Below are 13,273 nucleotides of genomic sequence, written 5' to 3' on the forward strand. Positions count from 1 at the left end.
GGCAGGGACATGCCCATACTGCAGTGTTGGGTAACATAACACTGGATAGTCCTCTGCATGATACACTCATGCCTTCAACCAAATATTCAGCTGTGGGGTGCACTCAAGTTGGGGAAGGTGATACCCTGGCTCGTGCTACTGACTGCTAAACCTGGAAACCGACATAAGACATAAACTATATTGCTGGTGATTAAAAATAGTCTTTTCTTGCTATTTGGCACACTGTTCAATGCAATGTATAATCACGGGTTTAAAATTAGCTGTCATATAAGTTACATTTGGCAACAGATGAGTTTCATTTCTGCCCAAGAAAAGACTAGTGTGTTGCTGTAGCCCCGGGCTGAATTTTCAATAATTGCTCTTAAATAAAAAATACCAACAAAGTATTGTGTTTTACAAACGTTATTTAATTCCAAACATCTACTTTCATCCTGAGCACCTTGGAATGGTATCACAAATAAATTAACACAACTTCAAAGAGCTTGGCTGTGTACAGTACACTATGTCAGATAAACCTACACAAAACTAAAGAATACTCTTCATATACACACAGTGAAATGGTTATGTACCTTTGTTATGATCAACAAAACCTTCAGTTACTAATAAAAGGTGAAGTGGTAACAAGGTTTATCTACAATGTGCGTGACTCTACTTACTGCTATTCGTTGTATAAACTATTATCTGTTGTGTTCAAATGCCGATATGTTTACAAGTGTTATCAAAGAAAGGCACACAGAAAGATTATCCCAAATGTGAATCTGTGATGCTACAAAGCTGTACAACTCCAAGTTACTTAAAACAACAAACAATATAGAACTACACAAATCACACAGTCTCTATACAGCATATTGTATTACTGACTCTTAAGTTAGTGGAACAACAAAAGTGGTCAATTTAACATAGTTTTGTTGTTAGAATTATTTTTAAGGCACAAAATAAAACTCGTTCCTTAGCTGCAGATTGGCCTGCAGTGTATGTTTAGATTGCAAACATGGCAACATGATCTGCATCTTCCATTTGTCAAGAAGACCTGTCTTACATAAGACTCCAACATATGCAAACTGTATCATAGCATTTTGCACAAAACACAGCAAATAATCAAATATGTGCAGTGGTTCCAGTGGACCTCAGGAAAGGTCTATAATGAGCTATAACAGCCAATAAAATAGCTAGTTACTTGTAATTGCTAAAGTGAATTTGCGTGTGTGTGTGCACGTATGTGTGTGTGTGTATGCGTGCGCGTGAATGTGAGAGGTTGAATCAGTACCTTGGCAAATGTGTACACAATTTTGCCAGCTGACATGCATTTTTATAGATTTTTTTTTACATCTAATATTTGGGCAACACAGCAACAAACTGGCTGTCTACTCATGTTGGGTTTCACTCACTAATTTTAGCCTAAACCCTAACCTTAACATATTTTAAGTTTAAATAATGTTGGTGATCTAATAATGATGGATTTACATCATGGGGTCCTTATTTTTATCCCTAAAAGGAAGGCAAGTCCCCATGAATTGAGTGAATATCCACACTCATACATACATATACACACACACAAACATGTATAAGACTGGATTCTCAGGTAGCACAACACACCCCGGTCTGCAGTGGATACAGCAAACTAAGCTCCTTTGACCTCAGATTCCTCCTGGGGGCTTGAGTTTCCCACAGTCCAGGGGTCAGTGTCAGTATGGTGTGAAAAGGGCCTGACGCAGCAGTGGTACTATGCTGGGAGTGGGAGTATGAGGCCCACAGTTTTTTGGCAGGAACCACACGGCCATGAGGAAAAACACTTTATACACATCACAGGGACAAAACAAGGAGAAGTACAGGGGTTACTTATGTTATTGTCAAGACTTTTGGCTCTGGGGACTGTCAAGTAAAACTACCGGTACTTCTGGTACATATATCAAATGTCCTGTAACTAAATCTTAGAAAGTCTGAAAATTAAGAGGTTTATTGTTATGAATTGGCGCACAATGAAAATTCAGAAAATAAATAATTTACAAATATTTTACAAATTTCAAAAAACATAAATCATTTGAGTCTAAAATTATAATTTCATTTTTTGACTTAACTGGCTTCTTTTCAGAGTTTATTTTTGAGTCCCTATGGTCATTAAGTAAGTTTTAAACAATGTCTTTTGGGAATGAAGGAATGGTCCAGTGTCCTCAGATGACCTCTCTGGTGTTACGAATGGCACAGCAGAGGACCATACTGAAGATCATCCCAATTATCTGACAAAAAAGTATTTCAACTTTAACTTTTTACACAGACAGAGCAGGTGTCAAATTGGAACTTACCATGACTCCAGCGATGCCAATGCCTACATATCCGATTATGTACAGTTTACTGTTGAAGAAGTCTTTGATTCCTGTCTCACAGTCCTGCATTTCCTGCAAGATAATTTTTGATATTACATACTATAATTTAATACTAGAAAAAGAGCATAGACAACAAAAACTAGAGAAAATCAATACCTTGGCAAAAGTGTAGCAGAAGTAATCATTATTATTTACTAGCAATAGATATATAAAGGCAATGAACACACACTACAAAATACTTTCCACTGAAGTAAACACTGCTCCCAAATGAAATATAGTATGTTTGGACTGGGGTATATGGCAAAAAAATTCATCACAATTTTTTTCCCCCTTATACTGATACATTTTTTGTTTTAACCTTATTGCAATTTAATACAAAAATAGCCCAATTTCACGAAAATACTGTACTGAAAGAGGATTGGCTATAGATTTCTCAATAAAAAAACAAACAAACATTGTTAAACATAATTTAAACATCAATGCATCTGGATCTTGATTAAAATTTGATTAATTATATGTTGTTCTTTAGCAGGAGTACAGCTCTGGGGTATTTGTGTGCAGCTGGATGTGTGGTGCCGCAGCAGAACAGACGGAGCAGTATGTTTTCTTTGGGGCGCTGACAGATTTTACCTTTCTATCTTGTTCTTGATCAGGGCAGGGATTAGCTTTGGTTCCACAACAGTTTAGCTGAAATTGCACAGGAAGTCTTACATAATTTCATATAAACAAGATGTTTGGAGTGAAGAATTTTTCTTTTTAACTTACTATATTCTGATAGGAGCTGATCAATGTACCGTTGCTGCTTTCATTGTAAATTGATCTGTAATAACTTTGAACATCTTCTATAATCTGGATACAAAAAGACAAAGATAAGCGCATATTAGATGAATTTGCAGTAGATGAGAAAAATGCATATATGGGCAATCTGCATTTACTGTACATGTAGCTTAATTTTTATGACAGAAAAGTAACTTCAGACTAACTTTGTCTTTGTTGAGGAACCCAAAGACTCCAGCAGCCACCTCGGCTCCGAAGATAATGAGCAAACAGGCAAAAAACTGCAGTAGAAAATCCTTATTAGTCACGATGAAGTACAGACAGTTTACATATGTTTAACTTACAGAGCCAAGCAGACACTGAGACTCCCGAACAGCTCCACAGCAACCGAAGAAACCCACCAACATCACCAGACTGCCAGCACCAATCAGGATGTACACACCTTAACATTAAACACAAATGAAGTTTAAACACTATGCACAGGAAAAACATATCTGACTTAAATACATTAAAACAAACAGTATATGTTTATTAGAAACAGTCATTGCAGACTTTAGCCTCTACTTTGAAACCTTTAGATACACTTTTTCATTCACCGCGTCACACATCATTGTACACTTAAGTAGTAGTTTGGCCACTGATACAGTAATGTCAGAAGAGAACACACTGTATAAAATGTATTTATAAGGGACTACTTGATAAACTGCCAAAATATTTCACTTGCTTGTTGAATAATGATATGGGAACCTTTAATACAATAAAAATAGAACTGAAATAGAAAAAAAACAAAAAACAGCTTTTAGTCATTTTGCCCCCCAAAAATAGAAGATTTCAAGGATAAATGCAATTTGATAACATAGTGATAAACATTTATAATCACATCTGCGTGAGTCTGAGTGCTCTCATTGGGCTCTCCCTGTATAAATAAAGATGACTTGCTAAAATTTGCTTTATTTTGGTGACATTCATAACATTGGGGTTAAACAATGCCCAAAATAACTTAAGCATGAATGTTACAAGCACAGATACTTTAACAAACATGCTGTATTATCTTAAAAACTATGTAACTTATTTTCTATCTAAATCACATAGAGCCATAGAGATACATGTAAAGTCTGTGTGATTATCATTATGACCAGGAGGGGGCTGCAAAGTACATGTTTCTTTTCTCTGAGATCTGAAGAAGCTAGACCAAAGGCAATGGCGTTTGACTCTATTTAAGTGTTGATTTATCTCGTGGGACATAGTGGCTAGTGCTTTGTCAGATCTTTATATAGAGGGTGTCCACTTGTGTCTTTAAATAGCATCTCAGTGTCTCTAAGCGGGATGGGTTATTTCCTCCTCATGCACGAATGTACAATATGTCATTAGGTCAAATACTATAGGGCTGTTGCCTGTTGGTCATATTTTAATGATAATAAGAATAATAATCATACATTTTATTTATAAGCACTTTTCAAAACACCCAGAGACAAGTTAAAAACATAAAAACACAATGGAAAACATGTGAAAGGTGAAAAAACACACAATGCAATACAAAACTGGATGACAGTGTGATTGGTTATGCGGTGTTGGATTTTCTTTAAGTTTTAAGTTGAGATTTGAAGACAGGAAGGAAGTCAGTGTTGCGGAGGTCGGGTGTGAGTGAGTTCCAGAGCTGGGAGCAGAGCGGCTGAAGGTTCTGCCCCCCCACGGTGACGAGACGGGGCAGAGGGAACAGAGAGCAGGAGAGAGGAGGAGGAGCGTAGAGAGAGGGTATTGTGGAGCAAGGTTATGAATAGCTTTGAATGTGGTGAGGAGAATTGTAAAGTTGATTCTTTGTTTTATGGGAAAACACAACACAAGTACACAAGTTGCTTTAGAGTTGCCTTAGAAAGAGAACCAAATATTTAACTTCTTGTTTAAATATTATGACACCAGTTAATACAGAATAGATGTGCATTGCTTGTGTAGTACAGGTAAGTACTTTACATGCAAATAGGAGGAAGGATAGAGCAGTGCATTTTTTTAGTGCACTGTCGTTTCCTAGGTAACTGCCTTAGAGGATGTGGTGACAGAGGCTGAGGAAGTCCCCAGGTGACAGGGCTCAGGTGGGATTTGAGAGTATAGCGAGCCATGGATCCTGAGCAAACAATAAAAGAGACAAATACAATTGTTGTACACCCTTACTTTGTAACCACTTGCGGTGTTCTGGTTGATATTATTTTTTTTTAAACCACAGGTTCTCAGTGGTGGAACAACAATAGCCCACAACATTATTTAGCAATGACGCAGAGTAATGGTCAAAGTTATGGCTTGCGTAAATGTTCTGCAGCTTGGTCTGTAATATCTTGAGGTTTTGTTGTCATGGAGTAAAGTTTAGTGTTGTCATAGAAACAGAAAAGAATGGAGTTGAGCATGTTCAGCTGTGTCAGTGACTTCAGCTCTCACTGTCAAAAACATTTGCACACATCTCCCTGAGGACCTGTAAGCCACTACTCTTAATAGCAATGTGAAATATAAGGGCATCTACAGCTAACGTTACACACAAGCACTGACCTATATGGAAAAGACCTGATAGAGATGGACAACAATAATCCAGTTCATCATTTATCTGATAATTTATGAGGTCATTTTTTTCAAAGCCAGTCTCTATACTTGCCCTTGTGTCAGTAATTTATGAATTTTACAACATCTTTACTTCAATTTGTGGGTCTTGTCATAGAAAATATTGATTCTACAGCCATGCCACGTTGAGAATACCCAATCTTATTTCATATCTGAAGCTAAGCAGGGTCAGACCTGGTTAGCACTGGGTTGAGAATACCATATACCACATATACGTACTGTTGTGTCCAGAGGCAAGACGCTTCCTCCGCCTTGTCTATGCATGAATGTAATGTAAGTGTAAGGGATTCATGGTCAGAGGGGCAGATGGCACAGACTGGTAGCCTTGCTTTGATCAGTTTTCCCCTTGAGTTTGGGATAAGCGAATAATCCACACATTTTTATAGCAACTGGAAAAAAGTTATATGAGACAAATTCATTATTAAAACAATTGTGTTGACAGGTCAGTTATCAACCACAGCAGTAAGAGAAATATTTCATATCTGCATCTGCTGGAAAAATCAATACTGAAAAATGGCTTTGACAAAGAAAATAAATGTCAGAATCTGAATTATGGAGTATTAAACTGAGATCAAATCAAGATTATTACTGTAAAACGGATTTATTTTTGTTCCCATATTGTTCCACCCGTCTGTGTTGCACTGGGCTGACTGAAATGATTAGCAGCGGCCAGGAGGTTTACCTCATCCATTTGCATCATGAGTACAACAGTAATTTCCTGTTCACACCCATCCTCCAGAAAACACCTTCCATCAATAATAAAATGTGTTTGCAGATCAATTCAAAACATCAGAGAAAAATATGATCTACACTTCAATCTGTTCCAATGATTTTATGTTGTAATAACTGGATTTGGACAAAGAGGACACTGTCTTTTGATATCCTGCGGCTGGGTTGAAGCCTCAGCGATTCAAATAAATTAGTAAATAAATGTGTTAGTGCATACCAGAAATAATAAATGAATGGGAACAGGTCTAGCAGAGAACTTTGGGAACACTTCTGGCATATTTCTCATTATAGCTGACTGCAATAGCTACCTATGCGCCATAATTAAAGTAAATGAATAACTTTGAGTGTTGTTGTAAACACTGTGTGAAGCTCACCGATAAAGAATGTGTCTGGAGCCCTGTCTCCGTTCAGCAGTGACACAGTTTCTGGGTCAAAGCGCAGCCACAGCCCCACTGCCAGGACGAAAGACCCCATAATCTACGGAAGCCAGCAAGGGACAAAAACACAGTTAGATAACAAACAGTGATGTGGAAAAATGCTAAATTCCTGTATGCACACAAAATAAGTAAGCAAAGTGACTCATTACAGTGAGGGCTTCTATAGGGCCATAGACATGTAATCTTATTCATAATTTTAATAGTAGACCCTTTGTCCATTACATCATGTTGAATACAATTTACAGATAATTACATGGTTTATATTAAGATTATTCTGGGCATTAGTGATGTTTTGTTTACAACAGTGGAAAATGGAGTGGGGAGGGTTTTCCAGGACTCATGAGGATTCTGTTTGGTTCAGAAAATATTTTTCCACATACATAAAGCAAAGATTGCCTGGAACCAAGTTGGGTTAGAATATAAGACTGTATCCAAACTAAATTCATTCATATTTTTTTATTTGAGTGGTTTGATAAATCAATACAAGAACATCCAGAGTAAACTGGATCAATGTTTAGGTCAGGTTCATCCAAGACAAAAAAGTTGCTTAGACCCAAATATTACATACTGAAAGGTCCATTTCACTTCGACTCATCATACGATGCATGCATCCTGTGAGTGGTTTAGAGCAAACTACTCAAAATCATATTTACTTTATGCAGAAAATGACTAGTTGGCAGCAGACAGCAGTGTGGTACCCTGAGTTTAAACAGACCCGGCTGTTAGGATGGAAATTCTGCAGTTAATATTTTGCATATTGCATTTTGCATCTATGGCTCATACTGCATTTCCACCAACAATATAAAAACAACAAAAATCTCCCTAGAATAATAAGAAATATATATTCTGAGAAGTAGTAAAAACAGAATGCTGTCAACTCTAATTGCAACCAAATACAACAACTAGGTCTGCAACCATATTCTACGGAATAAGTCACACCAAAAATGCACCAGTTTGCAAACAGGAAATTAAGTCTTTGGTTTAAATGAAGAACATGTGGTCATAGCATGTGTCTTTCTAAAGCTTTTTTAAATTAAACAAACTCTGTTGCTAAGTTTAAGTCATGGTCCTAATTTCATACACAGACTAGTTTTTCCTTTTTATTTTCTGCCCCTTCCTTGCTGTCCACACTTTTCCACTTCTTCTCTTTCCACAGTAATATTTATGGGCCAGGTCTGACAGAGGGCCAGTCGTTTCAGTTGTAAAGCACTGAAATGTGACAGGTGTGAGAGAGCCGGACACCTGCCAAATGAATGATTTACCAGTGTAAGAGGTGATGTATGGAACAGCTGAGGTTTTGGACATTTTTGGGAGAAGTCTCATCCAATGCTAAGAGGGCAAATAAAGGATGTGTTGGCTTACTGGACAAGATGGATAAAACATGTTGAGATGAATTTATTGGTGGTATTTGTTGCCATTCTTGAGGCATGGAGGAACGTGAGCAAGGCAATATATTTACAGTAGTGACATCTAAGCATCAACATATCACTATTTATGTCTACAACTAGCTACCAAAATGCTCAAATAATGTAATGTGCCTTTAAAACTGAGAGCTTTGTAGTAGTAAAATTCAGGAGGCTATGTAAATTACTGCAACTACACTACACTACTGCACTTGACTAGGTTATAGTAAACCCGGAACAAAAATTAAATCAAAATGAGAACAGATGCATAATTAAATAATAAAGTATATTTATAAAAAATTGCATCAAATTGATATTGATTGATAGATATATATCGATTAGCAGATATATCGGCCAAAATTTGCACTTTTTAGCACTTTTTATCAGCTATCAGAATTAAATCTCTGACAAAAGCCGATATCTTGTTTGACACAGCCAGTGAAGACTTTAGTTCATGTAGTTAAAGTAGTTAAGTAGTTAAAGAGGGTACTGTAAAAATGTGGCTACGCACCTTTCTTATCCAGTTTGTAGTAAAACAAGGTTGTGGATGAGCCCAAAAGTATCAGCAGAGCTCATAGGTTTCTCTAGATCGGCATCAACCGTGAAAAAACCCCAAAACATATCAATCAATCTATAATCTTAAAGCACGCTAGGAATATAATGCAACTTTATGCAGAGTGGAGTGGAATTGTTCAGTTCAAATTGTTATGCAAATAATCTCCATCTTTAATGTACAGTAAGCTGTGAGCCCCTTTCACTACCTCTGCTTTGAGCTAAAGGTGGAGTACCATGTGTTGTTGTTGTTGCTGCTGTACCAGAGCAGGTGGTTGCTTTCCCATTTGCTAAAAGCTTAGAGCTCAGCCAAACCCAATTAGTACTATAGTGATATCTAAGGGCCTGGACTGAACAGATGTCCAGCATTGAAAGCTAAGAAAGTTTAAATATCGAACAGTATACAAGGCCAAACAGTAGTCCATAGTACATTGTAGACTCTGGCACTCCCAACCTGTCTATCCCTGAGGTCCCATTAACCCCCTCAGTACTTACATGCCCCCCAGGCCGGCATCATTAGGCTTGTCTCGAGAGCAGACACACCCCTCCCATTTCAAAAAAAAAAAAAAAATCACCCAATGTACTTATCTGCATGTGTGCCCCCCTTACGCTAACCCAGCTACCTCCAAACCACACCCACAGCAACAAAGACCCACTGTCTACCAAAGACTGGGGGATCTGGGCCACAATGGCATATGACAGACACAATGGAAAGCGAATTTGAAGGGAAAAAATAACAGAAAACCACTTAATAAACTCGTCAATACAGTGTCAAGTTTTGAAGGATAGGAGAGATGTTACTTGCTACTGTGACATCCTGTTCAGCAAAAGCACACGCCTCAAAACCATCCATCATTTTGACACCTGAGTAGAAACACAGATGTATTTTTGACATGGAAATGACTAGTGTGGGTAAAGGTGGACAGCGGAGACTACATACAACTTTTTTGCTTTCTTTTTATATTTCTTTTTGCCTTATATCTTAGAAAAAAAGTGTACTAAATTCATATATGAAATAAGCAAGTCAAAATAAGAAAACAAAGACTTTAGTACCATAATTTGCTTTTTGATTTAGCATATAGCTGCTGTTTGTGTCATCTTTTCATCCAAAATTGGAAGTGGAGTGGTACTTCATTAGGCAACACTTGGGAAACGTTGAACTTGGGAAACAATATTTTGAAGTGGCCAAACATTTACTTGAGTACCGGTTGAAAGTACTTTTTCCATCTCTGGTTAGAACTTTAATCAAGGTCCTTTTTTGCGAGTGCGGCCTCCCTTTTTAACAGAGCTGTTAAATAGTGCTTTTGTGAGGGGAGTTTCCATGAGAAGGGGCTGTGGTCTGAGCGAGACACACTTCACCACTTGTGTCCTCTACTGTAAATATATTCTTACACTCCAAACTATGGCTAAGCTGCTTTTTTAATCAAGTTGTAATTACAGTGGTTCCATTGGACAAATATAACGTCTGTCTGCAGTGTGTTTGGAGAAAACAGATGCGGAGGCGTATTAAAAGTGATGGGCAGAGAGAAAGTGTAAATAGGAGCAGGATAATTACATGGGTGGAGAAAATCCCATTGTGAGCGTGATGCGACGTGGGTGAAGGTGGAGGGTGGAGATCTGAGGACAATTACATAGTGCCAGCCAGGTTGGAGATATTTTTAAACCAGAAGTGAAGATTATATAATTTGAAAAAAAAAAAACAAAAAAAAAAAAACATGAAGAAGCTTTAAGATCACAAATGATGTACCTGTTTCATGTTTCATTTGAGTAAAATGTATTATTATGATCGAATGAAAACGATTTGAAGTATGCTAGCGACAGTACATTTCTATCAAACATGCACGCAAAGTAGACACCAATTTGCAAACTATTCTACACTGAAAAGCCATAAAGAACTGTCACAAGTTACAAGAAGGTGCAAAATTTTGTCATTTCCTATGATACCAGTGATAGGAAAATGTTGTTCATCTAAAAATCTGTATAAGTTGCATTAAAAGTCCTATATGTTATGTGAAAGCACACTTAAGTCCCAGCCAGCTTTATTTATTGTGGGATTTGAGAACAATCAGAGGACTTTGCCCCTCCTCCACTGTCTTTGAGCATATGCACTTTCTGATCATCCACAAACGGGCAGGAAGAGGGGGGTGGGCACACTCAGTAGGCGGCTTTGATTATTTGATGTCATTGTGAATATTCAAATGACTGTATACTGTAATTTGCTATAAGTTTCTTCAAAAAGCTACAAACCAGTAAAATATGCCAATTTTTGCACTGATGCTTTCATTGCAAATCCAGCAGGCCTGATCTGTTGTATCTGGGTCAACATGATGCCAACTGTCCTCTTTTTCCATCTGACTAAACAGACACAGAAATATCGCACTCTCTCAGCGCTAACCCCTTTCTCCACAGATGCAACTGATCTGCTTGTAGTTGTCAATTATTTACAGAGGTGGACACTACATTGAATTCTACCTCAAGCAAAAGTACCATCAATCTGAAATACAGTTAACATCTAAGTCCAGAACAGTTTGCTTAATGATTTGGAAAATGTGTAATGTCACGCCTCACTAAGAAATATGTTACATAAATAAGCGGGGAGGAAACTCATTCAATAAAAAAGTTTGTAAGAAGTATTCACTGATATGATTTTTTTCACACACACTTTATCACATATTCTTAGAGTGCTATAGCGACTCAAAGCAGTGACTACAATTACTGCAGACTAGATTATAAAAACAAGTATTGAGTACATGGAAAAAATATGCCAGTAGAGGACTGTAGAGGAAATTCTTAGTCAAATGAAATCTCTGAGGTAGTTTGGCTCTGTGTTATTACTGGGGCTTAAGTGGGAATAATAAATGAATGGGACGAGTTGGTTTTGACACTGGTAGCTGTCTCCTGTTTTGGGGCTGGCAGGAGTAACACATAGAAGTTATGCCATTGTCCCCCTGTCACAATAGATCCATTCAGCCTGCTCTCTGCCTGATGCACTGCACAGATGCTCAGTGGAAAACCTCACCAGCGCTTAAACACACTTTTCCTTTAGATAGTAAAAGTGTCAGTGACTGGGCAGGACACAGAGCACCAATACAGGACTGCAAACTCTATAGCACAGGCAAATATTTAATAATAGAACTAGAGTGCGCTGGCTTGTGTCTGGATTTCTATCTGACAAAAAAGTGGCCAAGATTTTTTTCTTACAACCTTTTTATCTATGTTTTGATTAAGTTTAAGGTTTTACCATAACAGGAGAGCCTCGTGCCTCTTCTAAAATGATTAGGCTATAAACTAAACCTATTTCCATTTATGGTAAAAGACACTTCAACCTCTGAGCTATCCAAATATTGTTGCTGTATTATTCAAAATGCTGCATCACTACTGAGCACTACATCCTATTGTCAGGAGAGGAGCCTTTAGCTGGAACTGTAGTATAGCTTTACATCTTTTATATAAGATGTAAATCGTGTTTGTGGTTAAAGAAGTGACTCCTCAATCGCACACCTTTCACATCCACCTGACAGTAGGTTCCCTGCATGGGACACTGACGCACTCCACTCTCCTGCTAAAAAAAAAAGAGGAACTATAACTTAACGAAACTTTTCAGCATTGCAGAGTGGAAACATATTGGTTGTTTCCATGTCGCCTTTCACTCGTTCTTTTATTCTGTGTCTTCATTCAGTCTTCCTTTCAAAAACACACTATTCTCCGGGAAAAGGGGCGGGTTTTTCCCTCTGTGGAAAATCTGATTTAAACCCGCCCGGTGAGCCTAAAAGTTAAAAACGTCTAGTGGCTGTCACCCTTTAAGCGCCACGAAATGCAAACCAGATAAAAAACGCGAGGAAATGGAATAAAAACGTGCAGCATTGGCGTATTGATTACAGCTTAGAAATGCACGTGGTTGTAATAAAGACGTGCATGGTTTAGCGCGCGCTGCACTTGTTACACTTTCATTACGCACAGAAAAAACGCATCCTTATCTGCACTTACCCAGAAGATAAAGTTGAACACGAACAGTAGATATTTAACGCACTTCATTCCTCCTTCCACCTTCCCCATTGCGGCTGGATGTTTGACTTCCTTCACTTTAGTTTTGGCCGTAAATCGCAGTGCACCGGCTTAGCGCAATGTGACAATAACGGTCCACCCTGAGCTACCAGAGCCGAGCATCAATGGCAGCGACTCTCTCCCCCTCTGTAGCTCTCGGGAACGCGCGTGTGCACACATGCACACGCACAACACCGCAGGATCCGACTCTTTCCAGACCGCCCATTTCAATAATGCAGAGGGGGGGCTTCAAAGGGGGACTGTGACACACGATGGGCACATGGCAACTGTTGGCACAAATGTTCTCCCTACACTGGTCATGATAAAGCCACAGAACAACTAGGTTACAAATGTGCACAGAGGTGAAAAAGCATTTTGTTAGTTTATTCTATGCATGACA

General features: G+C 38.2%; 1 protein-coding gene across 1 annotated transcript; it reads right to left on the minus strand.

The window, feature by feature from the left end:
* Positions 1-386: 386 nt before the first annotated feature.
* LOC117373344 (tetraspanin-2-like) lies at positions 387-13,049 on the minus strand. Its single transcript, XM_033969330.2, has 8 exons — positions 12,817-13,049; positions 6,812-6,914; positions 3,446-3,543; positions 3,308-3,382; positions 3,090-3,173; positions 2,955-3,011; positions 2,304-2,387; positions 387-2,237 (listed from the first exon to the last, which is right to left on the minus strand). Exons 1-8 carry the CDS (start codon positions 12,883-12,885, stop codon positions 2,172-2,174), a joined length of 636 nt encoding a protein of 211 aa, XP_033825221.1. The 5' UTR covers positions 12,886-13,049; the 3' UTR covers positions 387-2,171.
* Between the last annotated feature and the right edge of the window lie 224 nt (positions 13,050-13,273).

The sequence above is a fragment of the Periophthalmus magnuspinnatus genome, chromosome 7 (assembly GCF_009829125.3).
Source record: "Periophthalmus magnuspinnatus isolate fPerMag1 chromosome 7, fPerMag1.2.pri, whole genome shotgun sequence".
In the NCBI taxonomy this organism is placed as follows: domain Eukaryota; kingdom Metazoa; phylum Chordata; class Actinopteri; order Gobiiformes; family Gobiidae; genus Periophthalmus; species Periophthalmus magnuspinnatus.

Excerpts from the sequence above, each read along its gene's own strand:
- LOC117373344 (XM_033969330.2), bottom strand. The coding sequence starts at position 12,885 with ATGGGGAAGGTGGAAGGAGGAATGAAGTGCGTTAAATATCTACTGTTC. Across the intron at positions 3,383-3,445 it reads CTCAGTGTCTGCTTGGCTCT|TTTTTTGCCTGTTTGCTCAT; the intron begins GTAAGTTAAACA and ends TTTCTACTGCAG. Across the intron at positions 2,238-2,303 it reads TTGGCATCGCTGGAGTCATG|ATAATTGGGATGATCTTCAG; the intron begins GTAAGTTCCAAT and ends CTTTTTTGTCAG.